This window comes from Tursiops truncatus, chromosome 16 (assembly GCF_011762595.2).
Source record: "Tursiops truncatus isolate mTurTru1 chromosome 16, mTurTru1.mat.Y, whole genome shotgun sequence".
Taxonomy (NCBI): domain Eukaryota; kingdom Metazoa; phylum Chordata; class Mammalia; order Artiodactyla; family Delphinidae; genus Tursiops; species Tursiops truncatus.
In genome coordinates this window covers 68973442-68996401 of record NC_047049.1, presented here as the reverse complement: position 1 = coordinate 68996401, position 22960 = coordinate 68973442, and the positions used below count along the sequence as shown (strand labels likewise).

Here is a 22960-nt window from a genome sequence, read left to right as displayed (position 1 = left end):
TGTGAAAATCGACCCCATTGTTCTGTTGTATTTGAAAGCAAATAAATTATTTACAGATATTTGCTAATTAAAGCACATGTTGTTTTACCAGCACAAAAGAACACGGTATTACTGGAGACAAAGAAGTAAGTGCGAATAATCTAATCTTGATAATTCTGTGTGTTCTTCTTAAAGGACGAATATGTTTAAAAATATGTACATATTTGTACATATCAAAGTGTGTGTGTGTATGTATATACAGATATGTATATATGGAGGGGTGTGTGTGTGTGTGTGTGTGTGTGTGTGTGTGTTATTCTCACAAAGGAAGCCTTGCATACTACAGAGATAACAGGCCAAGTTACCATCCAGTTACTTGTCACTAGGCCTGCTCAAAGCTCCCTGTGGAACATTGGAGATGGAAATCATGTTGACAGAATACTGTTTTCCCTTTAGTCCTAGCTTTGCTTGCCGTCATCTATTTTGAGCTCAGCTCCGAGTACCATTGGGAAAAAAGCAAACTAGCCAGATACTGTACCAGGGAATAAAAATGTTCTCATTCATTACCTTGTCCTCACACTTTCCTCAGTGATGGGCCCAGGTTTAGTGGTTTCTATTCTGTAACGACCCAACTTTGGCGACGTTCTGATTGGAAATTTGCCTTGTGCAATGAGGGCCTCTGACGTGCAGTGAAGCCATCCGATGCAGAATAGGTTGTTCTGATGTTCTGAGACCTTCTCCTGGCATGAACGATAGCCTGTCCATGGGTGCAGCCGGTCCCTCTGCCTCTGCCATCAGACATGTGTGCTTGTAGGCAGGACTGGCCAGACAGCTCTTGGCGCTGTTGATCACGATGACCAGGAAGACTTGCCATGCTTATCTCAGAAAAAGCCTCCTGGCTGATGTGCCATGGACGTTTTAATAGACTCACAGGATATTCAAGAGAACAAGTCCAGCCCCCTCTATTTAATAGATGCACAGACTAACCAGAACCCAGTCCCTCAAGCACAGTGGTCTGCTGCTTTGGGGAAGGGCTGCTCTCTTGAGGTTACCGTCTGAGGCAAGGAGGCAAGTGTTTCCCATGGGCGTGTTCAGGTGGGTCGTTCCAGTGCCCTGTCTTACACCAGTAGTTGGTGCCTCTGTGGGAGATCACTTTTATAAAGTCACTAATGGAGTGTATGGTTTTTATTCTAATGATGAGATACTTACCAAAGGGTGAGTGATTACACAGAAACCAGGCTTTGATATTCAGGATCCCCTCTGGATTTCACCTTTATTACCCTCATTTCCAAATTCTTTCCTGGAGCCAGGAGGGCCCTCTGATAGGGATATTTATATTGACTCAAGAAAAGCATTCTTGGTGATAAACAGAATTGGCATTTCTGCTACCGTCTGATATTCATGGATGGTTTCTTCCATTCAGAAATTTTTATTGTGTGCCTGTTATGTGCTGGTTCTCTGCACTGGGATATAACAGTTAACACAGTGACTAATACCCAGATAAAGATTTCTGTTCTTATGTTACTCACTGTCTAAAGGAAGAAGGAAAAGGTGAGTTCATTGATTTATCCAAAATGGAGGAAACCCATCACCAGACACTGTAGTCTTAGAACCACATTCACACTTCCTTCTTCCAGGTGCACAACCCAGAGGAAACGTCCCAACTTGCTGTTTTCCAAAACCATTTGCAAAAGTTTCACCCACAGTGTTTTCAATGAAGTTACATTTTTTTTCTATTGAGTAGCTATTATGTGTCAGGCATTGCAAATAAATTAACATATAAATTAAATACTCATTTAGTTCTCAAAGAAATTCTCTAAGGTTGGTAGTATTGTGACATTTCCACACTTTATAGACTAGGCAACTGAGACCAAAAGAGGTGTTAAGTAACTTGCCCAAGGTCACATCTAAGTGAGACTGAGAGGCAAGATTGAAAACACCGGATTCTCGATTCTGCCAGGTGATCTTCATATCCCCCTATTTAGAATATATTGAGAAATATATTATATATATTTTCATTTTATACTGACCTATTCTTTATCTGAGCCTTTATGAATAGTTTCTTTTGGTCCTTCATCTATTTATTTAGCATATGGTTCTTGAAAGCTTCTATCCTGCTGTCTGGGAACTTGCATTCAAATTGGCTGTTGACTGATCCGCGAGTATTTGGTAATAATACCGCGCACCTGCTCAGTAAAGTGTTTGCACGGGCTCTTTAAATCCCACAAGCCCACGGGAGGAGCCAGGCACCTCCCTCCTGAGCGGCGTCTGTGTGCAGGCCGTGCTGGGCCCTGGAGAGACAGGTAGGAAACCAGGCAGATCCTGCCTTCGTGGGGCTTCTCACTGGGTGGGGAGCACAGGCACGATTAAGCAAACAATCCTAAATAAATGGGTGATTTTGTGGTGCGGTCAGCATGGAGAAGGGAAAATACAGCGACCTATGATGGCGTACCTGATCTTGTTAGGAAGGTCTCTGGAGGCATTTTGCAAGAAGTAGTGTTTGAACTCAGGGCTAAAGAGATTCCAGTGACGATTGGGAAAAGGTTTCTTGGTAGGATGTGGAGGGGGGAGCGTTCTCCCTTTGGCATGATTTCTGGGCTGAGCCGAATCTTGGTGAACCCAGGAAACAGGTTGGAGACGCCCACTGAAGCCCACTGGAGGCACCTACTATTTTAGATCCCATTGAGACACCTGCGTAGCATTTTCAGAACTGATTTACATTGGCTGGCTGGCTGTGGAGAAGTAGAAAACGGAGCCGCAAACTAAGGCCTATAGGCCAAATCTGACCCACTGCCTGTTTTGTCAATAAAGTTTTATTGGCACACAGCCACCTGTTTACAAGTGGTCTCTGGCAGCTTTCACACTATCGTGGCAGAGCTGAGTAGTTGCGAGTGACGCACAGAGCCTCACGTGTTTACCATCTGACCTTTTACGGTAAATGTTTGCCTGGCCCCTGGTCTGATACGACATTAATAAAGTTAGTAGTAAAACTAGGTGCCGACAGCTTTACATGGACATTCTGTTTACTCTTAACAGCCACAGTACTATGAGGGAGGCTCTAGGGCCATGTCGTTCTGCAGGCGGGCAACCCGAGAGGCTAGGTAACCCGTCCAGGTTTCTAAGTTCACTCATCAGGTAAATGAGAGAGACTGAATGGGAGCTCGAGCTGTCTTGATTCCAGAACACAGGCGGCAGACGCCTCGTGCTGTCCTGCCGACAGGTCGAGGAATTGGGGGTTGTATCCGAAGAGGGGTGTAAAATTTGCTGAGGTTTTTCTCTGTGAAGTAAAATAGCACAACTGCTGTATCCTGTTCAAAAACCACCTCCTCTATGATGTCTTCCACTGACGAGGAGAGAAAGGAGCCTGGAGCAGAGGCACAGGTGTGGGCCGGGCAGGGAGGCCGAAGTGGATGGAGCCAGGCTGGGAGACAGAACCGGGGAGCGTGTGACTCGTCTGGACGTTGCCCCTCGGGTCCTGTCGAACGTTGCATGCGGGCAGCAGTGTCATTTGATGTTGCCATATCTTTCCATTTTTTCAAGAGACGTGCCAGAAAGCCAGATTTTTGTGTGGTTTTAGTTGGCAGTTCCATACAATTTTTAAGAAAACACTGTGGGCCAAACGCAACATGTATTCAGTCTAGATGTGGCCCACGGGCTGCCACCTTGCACTCTCTGGAGGAAAGCTTTGGAATATTACAGTTTTGAAAACTTTCTCACATTTGGCCCGTTTTCTGTCATGAAGCAAAAGGAACCTGTTAGTCCTAAAGGGGCAGCAAAGGGAGGAGGCCAGGCAGCCCGGTGGGCAAAGCCCTCACTATTTTCTCCAGCCGAAGCTCCAGAGTCTGGAGGGATGGAAGGAATGGACGGACGTGCAAGCTGGGGAAGTCAGGAAGGGCACAGGGATTAAGATGTGGGAAGAAGGGCTTCCCTGGTGGCGCAGTGGTTGGGAGTCCGCCTGCCGATGCAGGGGACACGGGTTCGTGCCCCGGTCCGGGAAGATCCCACGTGCCGCAGAGCGGCTGGGCCCGTGAGCCATGGCCGCTGAGCCTGCGCGTCCGGAGCCTGTGCTCCGCAACGGGAGAGGCCACAACAGTGAGAGGCCCGCGTACCGCAAAAAAAAAAAAAAAAAAAAGTGGGAAGAAAGAAGTGTGTGAGTGGGGAGGTGGCCTGGAGCCACGCTGAAGGCGCCCTGCCGAAGTGGGTTGTGAGCAGACCCTTGAAAATACTTCGGCCTCTCATGGGTGGGGATTTTTGGGAGTGAGAATGACAGAAGGGGAAATCCTTGGCAGATGAAGCCATAGGCAGGAAGGCAGGACTTTGCAATGTTGGATGTGGTCTGTGTTCGGCAAAGGAGCGGGGCTGTGGTGGACAGTGGGGTAGACTGAAGCCAGACCTCGGGTTGTCTAGCTGGTCAGGTTGGACTTGAACCTAGAGGCAGTGCTGATTAATAATTTCACGTGTGTGTTTTTTCCTTCTGTTTAGAATGTAAACTCTTAGTCTCAAAGCTTGGTAGAACCACATGTGCGTATGTACTCTGACTGGTAGTAGCTGCACGTCATCTTGGTCCGTTACTTAATTTTTCTGGGGTCTCTGTTTGCTTATCTGTGAAGTAGGCTAATCTTGCTGGGCTGTGATTATCAAATGAGACTTGTATGGGCATAAAGTCTCAAACCCTGACCTGGCTAATAGAAGACCCAGGCCTTTAGCAGATGCTAGTCATCGACCCTGTCCTTTCTGGTCCGGGACCAAATCCGAACTTTATTGTCTCCATGAAGTCTGTCATGGTGCTAAAACTGTTAATAGCCCCTTACTAAGTAATTTATTGGTTGAATCATTGGGTTACTATTGTTTGAAAAAACAATAACTAAGAAAATTATCAATTTAAATTGAGTTAAACTTCCTGGTTCTCCATCTGTCCTGAGAGATTTTTCTTGTGTTTAGGTTCAGAGTTTTTGATTCATGTTTGAAGTTTCCAGTCACTGTGAAGGAGTCACCCTGCAGCCCATTCTGCTCTGTTCTATTTGGGTCTTAAAGGACCCTCAGGGGGCATTTCTTCCATCAGCCACAACAAAATAAAAAGAGATGGGAGTCAAGAGACCAAACTTGCATTCCAGATGTCCCATCTCAGTGTGCCGAAGAAAGTGCAGATCTGGTGCTTCCCAGGTCCCTCCCCTTTCATGATGCAACCTCTGGGAAACCTGGTGTTGATGTGCTGAATGTGCACAGCATTGAATTTATTGTAAATACCTTCCCTTTCCCGCCATTTAAAAATAGCCTCTCCTAGTTCTTATTTTTCAAAACACCCCTAATCTGGAACTGGGTTTCACCCCCTTGTCCTCTCCTCCTTTTCCTCTTTCAGTGGTGGTAAGGAGTGTAATTCCAGACCAACTCCTTTGAGATGTGTGATGCCAGGTTCTTTCAAAAAGCAGAAGGCATCAGCAGGAAGAAGTTTGTAAAGGGCTAGAGTCCCAGCCACAATGGCTGGGGAATCTTAGAAGAAGGATCTTCAAAAAAGAGACTGCCTGCTGGGCCATTAAATCCTTTTGCTTTGGGTTAATCCCACAGTGTTTATCAGATGACTAGGATTCAGATGAAAACACTGCTGTAGTACCCAGGCTCCTCGCCAGATTATTCCAAAATCTAGTGTACATGGGTTATAGATACAGAAAATAATTCAATTCTGTCTGTCTTAAGTGAGATAATGGGTTCCATTCTGTTTCTTGTGCGCATTCTCCGTAATAGTCTAATTGTGTTCTGTGCTCCTGGGGGCTGAATGTGTATTCAGCAACAATGCATTGGGTTGTGAAATACGCATCCCCAACTATCTGCGCAGGCAAGAAGGAGGTTCTAGTAAAAAGGCGGAAGATGTTTTTTCTAATGCAAATGATACGAATCACACACATGGTAGTGTCTTTTAAAATTATCAGTAGGCTCTGTTTTTTTCCTTTACAGTTATAGGTCCTGTTTCTCCACATTTTGGATGTTACTAGATCAGTAATTCAATAGACAGCCAAGCAGGTGTTCAAATCACTTCTGACCCCCAGAATTCCTTCAATGACCCCTCGAAGTAGTGGACTGAAAACATTCTCAGCATGACAGAATATTGAGGTACCTCAGTTGCCTTAATTCTTTTTTTTTTTTTTTGGCCTTAATTTTTAAAGGCTATTTTCTGCCTTTTTTCTCTCTTTTTAAGGAAAGAGAAGCCTTGCTTTGATCTTGGCCATGAGGGCTAGAGGATTGTGTATGTACAGGACCTGTAGATTGTACATGTAGGCAGCACCGTTGTCTAACTGGTCAGCTGTGCCAAGACCCTTGAGAAGGTGAGAGGAGGACAAGAGACGTGAGGCTTGGAATTCTTCTGCAGCAGCAGAGGACATAATATAATCTTGCTCTTAACATTTCTATTTTTAAATAGAGGCCTTTTGACGGCAAACTTTTATTCAGTTCACTTCAACCAATATTTATTAGTACACACAAGGTACCGTGGAGGTGATAAAGAGATGAGTAAGATTGGCCTTTCTCCCTCTAGTTGCTTAGAGGAGAGAGAACAGAAAGTCAGCCTTACTGGACAAGCTTATATTTTATTCTGCCCCTTCCGTCCTGAAAGGGATGCTTATACTGTTCTGTAGTATTCTTGGAGATTTCTATGGATAACCCCCAAAAAGAAAAGATCTCTTTTACACGCAGTTATTTCAGGATTTAGGCAGTTGCATAAAGCATTCTTCCATTGGCTTGTCAACCTCTCAGCAGAAATTAATCTAATTTCCAGGCACAGTTAAAAACTGGTATTTAGCACCTTGTTTCACAGGCTTTATTTCATTGTCACACAAAAATATGTCAACGTATTCCACGTTCAAAGATGAGTGTACTAGCTCTCTATTGTTGTGTAACGAATTACCCCAAACTTCCCATCTTAAAGCATTTCTCATTCACAGTTTCTGTAGGTCAGGAGTCTGGGTAAGACTTAGCTAGGTGTGTCTGGCTCGGGGTCTCTCAAAGCTGCAGTCAGGGTGCCCGGCGGGCCCTGAGTCATCTCAAAGCTCTCTAGGGCTAGAATCTACTTCTGAGCTCACTTCTCTGCTCCTGGGCTGTTGGGCTGACAGCCTCCTTCCTTGTTAGCCGTTGACCTTGACCTCCCTGGTTCCTTGCCGAGCTGCATGGGCTTCTCCACAGGCCAGCTCCAGTGTGGCAGTTGACTTCCCTCATCGTGTGTGAGCCAGCCGGGAGCCACAGTCCTTTGGTAAACTAATCTCAGAGTTGAAATCCCATCACTTTTGCCTAGGTCTGTTTGTTAGATCTGGGACATTATGTCCAGCCCATATTCAAGGGAAGGGGATCACACAAGGGCATGAATACAAGGAGGTGGGGATCATTGGGTGTCCTTTTAGAGGCTGCCCGCTACAATCAGCGGTGGAACCAATCACCTTAGTATAAGCTAGTCTGATGTGGATTGGAAGATAGTCTTCTTACCCTGTCTCGCTCTTTTTTTCTCCTTGTGTTGTTATTATGTATTCTCCTTGAGTGGTTCTTCCAAATACCTCCCCACTCTGCTGGGCATTTAATTATAGATGATGTACATAATAGATAGCAGACTGCTTTAATCCTTCAAATATTTGTTAGTCTTAGAGCATGTCAACAACTTATATTGGGTCTTTCTAAAACCTAATGTCATACATATATAAAAATTTATTTAGTTATTTTATTTTATTTTATTTTTGGCTGCGTCAGGTCTCAGTTGCCCTACGGCATGTGGGAATCTTAGTTCCCCGACCAGGGATCGAACCCATACCCCTGCAGTGGAAGGTGGATTCTTTTGCCAGTGGACCACCAGGGAAGTCCCAAACCTAATGTCTTGATCAGTGAATTTGGGGGGTTTTGGTGGAAAGGACATTGCGTCTGGTGTGATGATGAGTCTGCAGAGAGAAGGGGAATGAGGACGCTGTCGCTGGTATAATTAAACAGGCTCCTAAATGCATAAAAACATAGGTATGTTTCATGCACAGTGGTTGAGGAGGGGCATTAAATCAGGTTGGCATATGTCCATGTAACTAAGTCCTAAACATCCAAATGAAAGGGATTGTTGTCCCAGTTTGTGTTTCTAACAGGTGAACCTATAGGAAACAAGGATCTCTCAGCCACTCTTCAACTCTGTGCGTATGTCAGGGAGCAGCTGGCCTTCCATCTTTTAAATTCTGTGGAAATTATCTGTTTCACAGGAAAACTCCACTGTTCCTCTTTCAGGGAAGATGCAACTTGGTTTTAGATAAAGTGCTTAAAACACACCTATGTAGGCATTAAAGGTTTGAGAAAAGGGTGGCATTAAGCAGATTCTGGTCAATTATTTTTTAATATCTTTTCCCAGTCTGTTGATTTTCTTTTCACTTTTTATTTATTTATTTATTTGGCCATGCCACGCGGCATGCGGGATCTTAGTTCCCTGACCAGGGATCGAACCCGTGCCCCCTGTAGTGGAAGTGCGGAATCCTAACCACTGGGCTGCCGGGGAATTCCCAGATTCTGGTCAGTTTTTAATAATGGAAATTGATTTATGGGGGTAGCTTCCATGCGAAACCTGCCAGAAACTTAGAGAAAAGGAGTCCGGATTCAAATTTAGAAGATGTATCAGCTATAGGATATATGTATGCTGTGTGCTTTTTCTTTCACCTTGAATTTGACAACATACGGCGTCCCTCCCAGTGCCTTCGTATCCTGTTCCCTCTCCGTGCAGATTTTATTATCTGGCCCCCCCACTCCCCTCTCTGCCAACACACACACACGACGTACCCTAACCCCACACACAACTGTAGGCTCCAGGAAGGTACGGATTTTTATCTGTTTTAATTTCTGACTATGATCCCAGTGCCTGACATATAGTTAGTGCTCAATAAATATTCGTTGAATGAATGAGCTCACTTATGACAGTTTCTCATTGTATAAATCACACTTAGCTGAGGACTGTGCTTTACTGTGTGTCCTGTGTCCCCCACCCCCGCTAGACTGCGGTTCTTCCCCAGCCCCCTGCTGTTCCTAGTGCCTTGCGCAGCTCAGAGTAGATGTTCCGGACATTGAAAGTGAAAGAATGAATGGATTCTCTGGCAAAGGAGACTAGAGAGAGAGTAACCTTCACTTCTAGGCAAGGAACAGGAGCCCTGGGCACTGCCCATTTCTGAAGGGCAGCACCCGTGTCTTCTTCATCCTTCTCTCTCCATGGCTGGTTCCCAGTCCAATGCCTGGCACAGAGCAGAGTCAGTGCAGGTTAATTGGATCAGATTGAGTTGAGTTGGGGGAAAAGCGCAAGCAAAATCCCTCCTGACAGTAGCACCGGATGAAGCTCAGCTTGTGATAGCTCCTTCTGGATTCCCTTTTGCAACTGTTTTGTCGGAATGCCCAGTAGCATTCATTCACTCATTCGTTCATTCACGCATTCAGCTCCTCCTGGTGTCTACGGACTATCAGAAGACGTGGAAGGCAAGTTACAGCCCCGCCTTCAGAAAGCTTACCTTGAGGGAAACTCGGGCTTTATTCTCTGGTTTATACCGCCTCTCTGAGGTGGCAGGGAGTTGGACTCAGGCAGCCATAGTTGCTCGTGTCTGTCCTCTGTGTTGGCCTCCACACCACAGTCTTTGAACAGGAGTAGAAAGGTCACCAACTGTGGTTGCAAATTGGCTCTTATGTTAATCCTGGCTTATTCAGAAACACTCAATATTTTTCCAAACTGAGTTTAGAGCTTTTGACTGAAGCCTGAATCAGTTACTGTGTCAGAGCATATCACTGGTATGGGAAAAGCTAGAACTGTAAAATACAAAGCCCCTTTTAAGTAATCCAATATAGGATAATTACATTATTAAATAAAGCCGTGGGTCTCAAATTATTCCACTGCCCTCGTACATGTGAGGGTAATAATGTGAACTGTGCTAAGTGAACAAAGTGAAAAAAAATGTGTAACAAGAGGGAGCATGTCTAAATCATATGTTTATGTTTAAATAAAGGCTACAGAAAACAGGAAGATTTACTTGGTTTCTACACAGGCGTAAGGCTTTCGCTGACTCTCTGAAGACTGCTCTTCTCGTTAATGACAGCAGTATACCAAGGTGCTGTGCACGATCACCAATAACCTTGACTCTTCAGTCGGCTCCCACCATGATTTTCATAGACCAACAGGGGCAAAGAATTTCCTTCTTCCTTTTAGGGTCTTGACTGAATACGGGCCCTGCTGAACTTCGTACCTGGGCAGTGTGCCGTATGCCTGTAAAACTAGGTGGAAAGAAGGTCAGCAGATGTAAAAGTAATGGTTTGAAGCCACTCACCATATTAGAACATCTCGGTTGGGTGGTGGTTGAGTTTGGGTTTTATGGTTACTGTTTTTGCTTTTAGAGAATGTTCTCATAGGTAACTCAGCTGTGCGTTAACCCTGGAATTGGCCTCATTTATCTTCTTTTGTTTCTGTTTTAATGGCCAGAGCTAAGTATGTGGGGGCCAAGCTAGTTTTTATTATGGCGACCTGAAAGTAGTTAAAAAATAGACTGTGATGTTAACACCCTATTAATTTGGCTAAAGGAAGGGTAGGCTGGCTCAACCATTGACTTAAGGCATCTTCTCTACATATCACATGCTTGCCTGTTTAGAGAGGATGCTGGGATGCATTTTCTTGATTTCCGGGTAAATTTACTTTTAATCTTAGGGAGGAAAGAAGATGCATGCATAGTAAATCCAAAAGGAAAGAAATGGAACTGGGAATTAATGAGAGGATGTTACTGGGGCTTTCTTTAGAGAGGGCCTTCTGGTCATGGGAGCAGGCTGCATCTTAACAGGTTTTAGATTAGCGAGGATTAAAAATGTTTTTAGGAATATTAAAATACTCAGGGTTTTTGAATTACTTATTTGATACTCAAATGCCTTTGGCTGTGCCAGGAAGGATGGTCACATTACGTTTGACAAATCGCTGCTCAGAGCAGTCTTCTGTTTGCTTACTCCCTGTAATTGCACCAGGATGGATTTCCAAAATTCACCGAGCCACAGGCATCACCCCAGTGTCTGGTGAGGGGGAGGGAAGAGGTTGGAAGAGAAGGGGCTGGCTTGGGAAATTGGAACCCAATACACTAATCAGCCTCCGTGGCAAATCCATTTCATCGTGTGAAGGGAGTCCCATTAACCCTTAGCAAACTTGAGAGGATTCCTGCGTCACTCAGACAACAGGAAAGTCTTCACATTTTTAACTAGTGCGTGTAGTCTTACTTTGGGGGCAAAACCAAAATACACATGAAAAACTTACAAATCTTTTTGTCCCAAAATGACCTTGAGTCCCAGCCACCCCAGGAAATTGCTGGGAGATGGGGAAGGTTCACTTATCCCAGGATAGGAGTAGGTTGGAGTGTTACTACTCTAAAGGCTTAGAGACCAATTTCCCAGAGAAATGATAGGCTTAGCAAGCTGGTTTCTGGTTCTACTTCAGTTTTGTCATCTCTGAAATGGGCCTGAGGAGACCTACCTCAGCGAGTCCTCATGGGGATTAGATAAGATGATGTCTGTTAAATTCATAGATGAACGTCTGGGTAGAGTAAAGCACCTCAGAGTTTGCCACCGCTGTATCCTTGAAGGTTAAGGAGAAGCCCAGACATTCTTAATTGCTTTCCGGCCCACCCTTGGCCTTGGAGGTACCCAGCAGGAGCTCCAGGGATATTATTGTCCCCAGACAAAGAATTAAGAGGAGTAGAGAACATGCACAGTTCCTTGCAGGTGACATCTGAAGATCGCTCACCCTCCTTCCCTCATTTTCACTTAAAGTGATGTTATGTAATAACAGTGATAGCCGTCATTTCTTAGATGCCTGTGTTGACAGTTGTACTAGAACTACTCCAACAGCCTAGTTACCCTGGGAGGTGGGTTCTTTTACCTGATTCCCCCCGCCCTTTTTTTTAAATGAGACCTTGGTGAGATAATGTCACGTCCCAAGATTAACATTGACATTAAACACATTAGAGCCACCTTTGAAGCCGAGTCCATGAGACTCAGAAGCCAGTGCTTCCTCAGCTCTCAGTTTCCCCCAGCGTGGGACATCCAGACAGGGGGGACCATTAAAATAAATACTTGTTGTATGCTTTGGGCCCAGCACAGTTCATGGCTCCTTGGGAGGCACAAGAGAAGTAAAAGTTAAACGTCCTCGCCGTTCAAAAGTCTCTGCAGTTCTGGTGTTTATTGTAGGAGAGAGAATTATGCAATTCAGAATCAAACACTGACACCTAACAAAGATTTAACATTATGTCACAGGTAATAAACACAGTAATTCCCAGTTCGGGGACCAAGTTAGTGTTGATACCATTTTATTTTGCCGAGTAAGGACGTTAAAAAGCAGCTATCAGCATCCATTACCATCCTCATTTTAGAGGAAAAAAAGATTATTGTAACAGCAGTTGAAAGGAGGAGAGGCGAAGTCCTAAACAGCAGGTGTGCAGGGAGCCTCTCTGGATCAGCGCTGCACCCTTCTCTCTGTCCTGGAGGCCCCCTGTGTGGCTCCAGGAACAGAGCTCCTGGGACCGGGGGCTTCGAGTGCCGTTCCTCCACAGAAGAGGGAGGGAGGAAGGAGAATGAAGGCAGGTGTTTATTCCCTGTCCTTACCTGGGAGGTTCCCCCAGGCTGTTGGTGTCCCTCTAAGGAAGAGTCACAGCCACTGGTAGAAGGATCTGCTGGTAACCATCCCCCGCGTTTTTGACGATTTCACCCAGGAGTGGTGATGGCTGAGATGCTGTTAGTCCAGGTTCCTGCACTACCGCTCTCTTAGGGTTCTTTTATATCCCACCAACATCTTTGTCATTAGTCCCTTTGTAAAACCCTCCTTGGATTATCATTACTCAACTGTTCCATGTCTTTCCTGTTGGGATCCTGGCTGATACGAGGGTAGTCCTTAAAATCTAGCATATTTAGCTTCTTGAAATACTCACTGTGTTGTCTTCATTTTTCTCATTTCACCACTGACCAGTGAAAGCTTCATCTTGTTGACCCACATTACCATTCTCTTTTGCCGGACCTTCTTGGACCTCTGATTGGCAACCACGTGCCTGCAGAGTGAAACCTTTTACTCACTTTGTAGATGTCCTGTTAGCAGAACATACTAATGTGTAACAGGGAGAGTCATGGGGCAGATGGTACCTTGAATATCAGGTATCTGAGGGAGGCTTGCAAGCAATGGAAGTGGCCAATGCAGCCAGGCCCAACAGGGCACTTTCTTCCCCTGGCCTGAGTCCATTGGTGCAAAACCCCAGGATGTTTGGGGACAATTAAAGTGAATATGCCGTGTTTTCCTGTTTTCATTCTACGCCCGCCCCCCGCTCGCCAACCCCTCTGATAATACACGTATGTTTATTGTCCTTTGGGCTCCATTAACATAGCTGAACATGGCTGTCCTCAGCAATGGTCTGTTGGGTACCACGTGGTGCTATAGGGAAGGTTCCGTTCATGTCTTCTCTCCTGAGGAATGATATATTAATAAAATATATATACATCGGTTTAGCTCTGTTTAACAGAGATCCAGAATTAAAGCTGCTTAAATAAGTTGGGAGTTCAAAATCTCTCATGTCACAGCCTATGAGTAAGTGTTTCAGGGTTAGTATGATGGCTGGGTTCTACGAAGTCGTCTAGAGACCTGACTCCCTCTAGCGTTTTCTCCTGAGAGATGTGCCTTTATTTGTATGATCCAAAGGCATATCCATCCCCTCTGAGAGCCTGACCTGGAAGTTGCGCACATCACGGATACATCCCGTTGGTCAAAACTTGGTCACATGGCCGCATCTGGCTGTAAGGGAAGCAGGGAAGTGGTGTCTGTTTCTGTGCCAAGCAAATTAGCAGTCTGTTACTAAAGATGAAAGGAAGAATAGATGTGGGCAAAAAGTTAACCACAGTTGGGGAGTATTAAATTCTTCTTGTGTCAACTAAGCTCTTTTCTTACACATAAGCCAAGTTGGTAGTACAGTTCCGCTGAATTTGAGTTGACTCTTGAGACGTCTAAATTGAGGACTGGACCAAGGACTGGAGTCTGGATGAAGGTTTGAACCAACTAGTTGGAACCAAACTACAGAACATAGTCATGGCCTTAGAGAGTAACATTGGAATCTCCATGGAGAATGACTTCAAGGAGTGATATGCAGAGAAGGAAGACTGGACCCAGACAGCATATAAAGATAAATGTATCCTACATTTTTCCTGTAGGGAAATAGAATGAGGAAGGAGAGAAGTTGAACAAAGCAAAGGAACGTAGAGGTGTTCGGCGTTGGGTAGGTATGTTTCATGGGCCACTGAGTATCTGTACGCTTGTGAGCAAAGCCACTGGCTCTTTGTTCCAACTGTCTTTTCAAGGATGTTTGTCTAGTGAACGGCCCTGGAAGATGGAGCTAGTGCCTTCCTCCAGAACAAAGGGCAGACATACTTACTGATCAGTATTAAAAGATTTGGGTTGCCTATGCTTGAGGTTCTTCTCCTGAAATGCACCCCACTCTGTAGACATATATCCTCTAGCCCTCTTGGTATCTCTTTTTGGGAATTGGGTATCAAAGATCCAACACAAATGCTGATACTTTGACTACAGCTGTTTCTGTGAGCTATAAACCATCGTTTGTCTCTGACCAGGAGTCTGTGTCCTCTGCAAGCATCCATGAAACTGTGACAAGCTAACTTATAAGTTTGAAAGTAGAGTAAAATCTCAGATTCTTCACAGTTCTTAACAAGAGGGAGGGTTTCAAGTCAAAGATAGAGTTGTTCATTATTAAATTGTTACTAAGACATTAAGCAAAGTTAAGAATAAGAACGGCCTTGGTTAGTGATATAGGGTTTTCAAAGTTTTGGGACTCAAGACCCTTTATACTCAAATTATCTAGGACTGCAAAGGAGCTTTGATTTATGTGGGTTATATCTACTGGTATTAGAAATTAAAACTTAAAATGATTTTAAATGCTTACTAATTTATTTAAAAATAAAGTGACATTTATATGCCAAAAAAATGAATGTCAAGCTGACCCTCACACTTTGTATAAAACTAAGTCAAAATGGATTATACTTCTCAATGTAAAACTATAAAACTTTGGGAAGAAAACAAAGTAGAAATTCTTCATGACCAGGAATTAGGCAAAGACTTCATAGATATAACAGTAAGACCACAATTCATAGAAGAAAAACACTGACCAATTGGACTTGATCAAAGTATGAAACTTTCATTTTGTGAAACACGCTGTTGAAAGAATAAAAAGACAAGCTATAGAACAGGAGAAAATATTTTCAAACCCCATATCTGGTAAAAGACCTGTATCAAGAGGGTACAAGAACTCTCAAAACTCAACGGTAAGAAAACAGACAACCCAATGTTTAAAAATGGGCAAAAGACTTAAACACACACTTCATCAGAAAGGATATACGGATGGCAAATTAGCACCTGAAAAGATGTTCAACATCTTCAGCCATTAGGGAAATGAAAATTAAAAGCATGATCAGAAATCACTACGTACATATTAAAGTGGCAATAATAAATTAACAGTGACAGTATCAAGTGCTGGTAAGGATGGGGGACAACTGGAACTCTCCTAAAAACTCTCATTTTGCTGGTTGGAATGCAAAATGTTACAGCCACTCTGGAAAACAGTTGTCCAGCTTCTGCAAAATTAAATATGTACTTAATATATGACTCAACAATCCCTCTCCTAGGTATTTACTCTAGAGAACTGAAAATGTATGTTCACACGAAAACTTGTACATGAATATTTATAGCAGCTCTATTTGTAATCGCCAAAATTGGAAACAACCCAGTGTCTGTCAGTGGGACAGATCCATAACATGAGGTACTACTCAGCAGAAAAAAAGGAACAAGCTGTTGATATAGGCAGCAGCATGGGTGGCTCTCAAAGGCATTATGCTAAGTGAAAGAAGCAGCCTTAAAAGATTTCATACTGTGAGATTTAATTTATATGACATTTTGTAAAAGAGAAAACTATACCAAGCACAGATCAGTAGTTGCCATGTGTACTATGGTATACATAGAACTGTACATAAGAAAAGGAAAATTTACTGTAAATTAATTTTAAAAAATATTACTACAATGAAAATGGGAATATAAAGCCATCATGTAAATGTAACACATTTTTATGAAAATTAACCTTATTTTCAAAAAGAAAGAAAATTAGTAAAAACAGTGGCATTGTTTCACATTTTTGTAAATTTCTTTACTGTCGAGCTTAATAGAGACAGCTGTATTCTCGTATCTCCTTCTGTATTCACTCTTTTGCCATACCATCTGTCTTGTAGTCGTTGGAAAACCCCACTATACACTTGAAATAGAATAAGAGTGAAAAAAGCAAATAATTTCTTAGTATTATTATGATCATTGTTTTGCCCTGTGGACCACCTGAAATAGTCTTGGGGATTCCCCAGGGTTCCTGAGCCACACTTTGAGAACCACTGATATATAATGTACTGTCCCAAATTTCAGCCATTTTCATAGCATCTTGACTTTTTTTTTTTTTTTTTTTGCCATACCCACATCTACTGGGTTTATTTAATGGCTTTGTTCAAACCGATCCATTGTTTTTTAACTAAAATTTATTTAAAGAGGAAACTTCTATATCTCCTATAAATGGGAAACCAGTACCACTTCCCCATAAGTGGAAAGTTACCACAAAAATAAATAAGCAATGAGTAACTTACATTAAATATTAAAAGGTTTATCCTCTGTGTGGCACTCTTTGGAAAACACTAATTCAGAGAAGCAATGACAGTGATGACAGCTAAATCCGATGTACCACTTCAATCATGTTAACACATTTAATCCTCACCATTGCTGTCAGAGATAGACAGTATCATTAACATTTTTTAAAAACATAACGTTTAAAAAAATGGAAGCACAGGGAAGTTAAAGAAGTTGCCCAGTATTCCACAGGGAGTAAATGGCAGGGCTGGGATTTGAACCCAGGCAGTCTGGCTCCAGAGTCCAGGATGAATGCTGTGTTGGCCAGTAGGAAACCTGGATTCCTGTCCAAGTTCTGCCTGAAGTTGGCAGTCGGACATGTCACTGAACCTTACTGTCCTCATCATTAAAGTGAGGGAGGTGGGATAAATTAGGGTGTGGACGTTTATTTAAATGGTGGGTGCCTGCCGGAGGGTCCAGGCAGGTAAAGGAACGGTGGACTGAGTGTAAGGAGATAGGAACGGTGGGGTCAGTGGCAGACTAGAGAACTTGCATCTCATCTAAAGAAAGCAACCTCTACTCAGTTTCAACTTTTTTTGTTTTGAGGGGTTTTTTTGTTCTCTTTTTTTCCCCAGATAACCCTTTATTTTATTTTATAAGAGAAGATAGAAGTCAGGAGACTTTGTGTAAAGTTTCCCAATTGGTTTTTTAAAAAGTAATTAATTAATTTTTGGCTGCATTGGGTCTTCGTTGCTGGGCACGGGCTTTCTCTAGTTGCGGCGAGCAGGGGCTGCTCGTTGTCGCAGTGCACAGGCTTCTTATTGTGGTGGCTTCTCTTGTTGCGGAGCACGGGCTCTAGGCATGTGGGCTTCAGTAGTTGTGGCATGTGGGCTCAGTAGTTGTGGCTCGTGGGCTCAGTAGTTGTGGCTCGCGTGCTCTAGAGTGCAGGCTCAGTAGTTGTGGTGCATGGGCTTAGTTGCTTTGTGGCATGTGGGATCTTCCTGGACCAGGGGTCGAACCCGTGTCCCCTGCACTGGCAGGCGGATTCTTAACCACTGCGCCACCAGGGGAGTCCCAAGTTTCCCTTGGGACTTACAACACTTGGAGAGGCCAGCCATACACATAGGCTGGCTGATACATGACTTCTTGACCAGAGGATCTCCTCTGACTTAGAGGAGTCTGTGATTGAGTACGCTGTTATTATGCAGTGGGAGAAACAAAATCCAAACAACAGAAATGGGCAGTTTGAAACAATGATGAAAGGGGATATGGACTTAGAAAGTATCCCAACGCAGCCTACATAAATATTGATTAGGCTCTGGGTTAATTGAAAAGCCAAAGTGCATTAATAGAATAACAAGGTGTATTTCTTTGTGTTCCTTTTGGGTTGCATTAGAGCTAATTCTCGGTTTGCAGAGCGCTAATGTAATCATGAGATGAGCTTATTGAAATTCTTTTCTTAGACATAGAGACTTGCCCAAGAATGGTGAGTATTAGGAACTTTAGTCAGCAACTGCCTCAGAATAGTAAATACGAACATGTGATTTATGCCATTGTGTGTACAAAGTAATGTTTCCTGAGACATTTTCTATATATATGTTGGCTATTTTGGTTTGGGGGTTGGTTTTTTGCTTCCCCCTCCTCCGCTTATCAGATTTCCTTCTAAATCCTGGCGTTGGACAATGTTGCAGGGCCAGTTTCTCTGTGAATCCACAGTGAAACATACTGGGGGTTTCACAGTTGAGCCAAACTTGGGTTTACGGCTTCTACATGTTTATTTGAATTCCTGCATTTGTTTTTATGCATTGTGTATATATTCAGAAGGTCTGTTTCAGAGAGAGAGAGGAAGGAGGGAGGACTAAACCTGTAGACTGGATCTTGAAAGATGGGTTTATTCATCAATGACATCATGAGGATTGTATTTTCTCTCGGTTAATAAACTATTTGTTCGGCGGGTACTGGAAGCCAGCCAGAGCTAGTCATGCCATTTCTTGGAAAAGTTCTGAAGCAACTGGTAATTGAAATGATAATCATTTGATCATAGTTAGAGCTATTTGAAAATAACACTCATCTCCAAACTTGTCTCTTCTAGGGAACCATATTTGGTGAAACAATACCCAGCCTGAATTTTTATTCTGACATTTAATAATCACCATGTAATAGCTATAAAATGCGTGACAACTATAGATCTTTTATTTCGAGAGGATGGTGTAGTGAATCTGAGTGAAATCATCCATCGAAATGGTACTTTGTAATATGCCCCGTTGCTTATATAAAGTATTAACATTTTTTTTTTCTTGAGCAGAGAATAAAAACAGTTTCTACTTTGTCTCCCATTTAGTGGAAGTTCATATTTAATCATGATAAGAGAAAGGATTCCGTTACAAAAGTTTTACTTTTCATTTTTGATAGAGTATTTGTTATTTTGCTGCTGCCTAACAAACTCTTCTCAGAGGCAGCTTGGAACTGGATGGGGAAAAGTGAAATTTTAGATCCTACCTTAAAACATTTTTTAAAAACTGAATCCGGGGCTTCTTATTGTGTGAAGCTTATCTTAATAAACCCTTTTTTGTTTGCTTTGGAGTAGAGTGTGTGTGTGTGTGTGTGTGTGTGTGTGTGTGTGTGTGTGTGTGTGTGTGTGTAGGTGGGAGAGAAGGAGGAAAGAGTCATGTTTTACAGCAAAATTAGCCCAAATCACTTGTGAATTCCCTTTGTTTAATAGCTCAGAGACATCTTCCTGTTGTTGTTTGTCAAAAATATTTCTAAGATTTTGTAAGCTTAGGGGTTTTCACAGCTCAGCTTTCTTCAGAAATGTGAAGTAGAAGAAATGGAAGAAGTCAGTTCAAGTTGAAATGTCAAATGCTTCAAATAATTTAACTTAAAACCCAGTGAGATGATCTTCTTAAGCCTTTTCCAAAGAATCTTCGGGAAAGAGAGGCCCTCCTTTGCTCCGTGTACGGATATCTATTAAATATCTTGCTGGATTAATTCTGAGTCAGAAAAGTTGGTCGTTTCCTGGAAGCAATTAAAGGTGCTTGAAATTGAAATTTATGATCCGTAGGAGAAACTTAAGTTTCAACTACTTTTCTCAGATTCAAAGGCTTTCTCCTCACTTGCCCTCTTTGCCTCTTACCCCATACGTATTAAAAGAAAAAAATCAGTTCATTTCTCAACTTACAAAGTTTTTAAGAAACATGAGAATGTGTAAGTTTCTTTCAGTGGGAAGCACATAACATTTATGAAGTATTTCTTTGGGGATTACATCACAGTTTTATTTAATTTTAGGACAAAAGTTAAATTCAATATTTGTGTATAAGCCAAGGGAAAATGTACCATAAACATAGGAATTTGGGGGTGAGTCAGAGTTCCAAGAATCCCAGATTTACTTAGACCATTTATATAGAGACAGACTAACCATTAGTCATCTAGTTCTCACTTTTTTACTTTTGTAAAATTAATGGCACCTGAAAATTAGCTTTTGCCCATGTGGTCAAAGTAGGGAGAGTGAGCTTTGGCAAATAGCATGGCTATTAGAATTACTGTCCAATTTTTGGACATTTTCTAAGCACATAACAAATAAATCCTATAAATTATTCCTCAAGTAGACCACAAGCAGCGAAAAACCATTGAAGTGAAGTGAGTTTCTGAAGGTTCTCTGTCACCAATAAAACACGTTGTCTGCTTACATTAGGTTCAGCCGCTCAAATGGTGTTTCAGATGGGTTTTATTGAAAACGTATCATTTACTTCAGAACCACCAATAATGTTTTTTGTTCTCCCGCCACTACCTCTTATAGGATGAAGTCATTGCTGTTTCCGAAAAGGTGATTGTGAAGCTTGAAGACCTGGTCAAGTGGGTACATTCTGATTTCTCCAAGTGGAGATGTGGCCTTCAAGCTGGGTCAGTGAAAATGGAGTCCCTGGGAAGGAATGGACAGAAGGAAGCTCTGCTGAAGTACCGGCAGTCAACCTTGAACAGTGGACTCAACTTCAAAGACGTTCTCAAGGAAAAGGCTGACCTTGGTAATTATCGTTTGTACTTCTAAATCTAATGTGTGGGCGTATACAGTAACCTACTTTTTTTATTGTAGGTTTTTCTGGAAACCCTGTCATTCATATATGACATATATAATTTCTTTAACCTCAGAGGGACCTGGGAATATGGACGGACAGATGACTGGGGGTGGAAGGGATGGATGTTACCTGTTGAATCACAGGACCTTGTCTGTGTGGAACCCTGTGCTGGGAACTGGGTGATATAATAACACTCAGCGTTTAGCAGCTTCCAGTTGCTGTCAAGGCATAAGACTTAATCGAGGCACCAAAAGTTGAATTAGTGGAGAGTTTAAATATTTGTTCTGAGTAGATACTATGACATTTTTTAACACCACATCAGAATTTCCTGTTTTATGTTGGAAGGAAGGCAAAGTGAGGAAGAGAGATTGCGCTGCTTCACGTGGAGCAGGAGAAGAGTTTCAGAGCAGGGGAACTACTGGTTCACAGCTCACGGCATAGGTTCCCCAGAGTTTTCAGGGTGTAGTGGTTACCATCAACCATATGGTTTTTTCTTTCCTTCCTTCCCTTCTTCCACTATAGGTTTGGGATTTGGAGTAGTTATTCCGTTTAGTGTTTGAATCCTGACTCTGTTGCTTACTTAGCTGTGTGGCCTTGGGCAAATAATTTAACCTCCAAGCCGCAGCTTCCCCATCTGGAAAACCTGGAAACTTTTCAGGGTCACTGGGAGATGTAAGCTACAAAGGGGGTAGCACAGTGACTGGTGTATATTGGTGTATGGAGAGGAGCGCCATAATTAATTCTGTTGCTTTTTCTCAACACTCTCTTCTCCAGTGACTTTTTTGTGTCCTTTCCTGCTTGTTTTTTTTCCTTTGTAACTCCTTGTGGCATTCACTGACTTACTTTCCTAGCATTGCTCAAGACCACAGTTGTTGACCTCTGATTTAGACTACTTATTTCCTCTTTAGGCAAAGAGGAACTTCACTTTTAACATATTAAGGCATCTTTTTCTTTCGTTCTAGCACAATGCTGATTTTCATAGCCCAGTTTTATGCCTTAATGTAACAACTTCCTGTTGGGTTTTTTTTTAACCTAGATTTTAACTACTACAACAAACCTAGACTTTTTATTTTAATTGGCATAAAGAGACTGAGTAACACCCGTAACTGACTTGTCTTTCATGTGATTCTGGTTTGTGATGAGCTGTGCTGTGTTTTGGGAATAGCATTAATATTTTCTTTTAGTTTAACAATCAACAGTTTCCTGGCATCTTTTGGTAGATGTCAGGCAGTAATATTTGGGTCATGGTGGCCTGATTGTCATGTGCCCATTTAGAGAAAATTATTAATCTAGTGGTTTTCATTTCAAAATTAAAGAATTTTTTTTTAATCATCTTCCTATACAGGCTGTTAACATGGCCAATTTTGTGAACACACCATGACTAGCCTTCTGACATGTGGTAATGCTGAGTAATACAGCTGTTGTATTACTTGCCTAATATATGATCTAAGTTGTATTGCTATTGTCTTATGTTTTCCTTAACATTAAAACCTTTCTTCTGTTTGTTTGATTTTTTTTTTTAGTTATGAAATATACTGTTACTAATAAAAAACTAAACAGGAAACCCATGGGGGAACAAAAGGATGTGTAGATGGTTAAGCTTGATGTCGTGCATATAAACAAGAGTATTTATAGAAGAGTTGTTTTGTATTTAAAATTGATAGTTTATTAATGAATGAAAAGAAACCCAACCTCTTAATTTCATCAAAAGATTTAGAGGTTTTGATCTTCCTGAATTCTAAAAATGTCCATAATCGAACTTTTTAATAATTGATTCCAGAAGAATTTGGTTTATAGTGAACATTCAAAGTACTTAGTGGTTTTTAAATCTTGTTGTTCATTAGACTCACTTAGGAAAATTTTTTAAATAATACTGATTGCTGAGTACAGCTTCCCCAGATTCTTCTTTCAGTAGGATTGAGGCAAGGCCAAAGAACGTGTGCTGATAAAAGGACCTCTAGGTGATTCAGATTTTTTTTTTTTTTTTTTTTTCCCCTTTGGGTCTCATTTGGGAGACAGCTCTGTGAGTGATCAGGGCAGAGGAAGGGAAAATAAGCAACTGGAGATTTGATTGGGAAGCTCTCTGGTGAATAAGAAACACCATGTATTTTTTTTTCTTTTCTTTTTTTTTAATGTAAAATACCCCTTTAAGGATAGAATTTGGAGCCTTGAAATTCTACTCAGTTGGTATGAACTGTGGGGAATTTGAGACAAATAGCTTTTGTAATTGGAATGCACACTGTGT

The 22960-nt window shown here is 42.3% G+C and overlaps 1 protein-coding gene across 3 annotated transcripts in view; it reads left to right on the top strand.

The window, feature by feature from the left end:
• ARID5B (AT-rich interaction domain 5B) overlaps nt 1-22960 on the top strand; it is a 189626-nt gene that overhangs the window by 10073 nt on the left and 156593 nt on the right. For all 3 annotated transcript variants that reach the window (XM_019935849.3, XM_019935847.3, XM_019935848.3), the window contains one exon: nt 20439-20664. In XM_019935849.3, coding sequence (XP_019791408.1) covers nt 20439-20664 — 226 coding nt within the window. The remainder of the gene's footprint in view (nt 1-20438; nt 20665-22960) is intronic.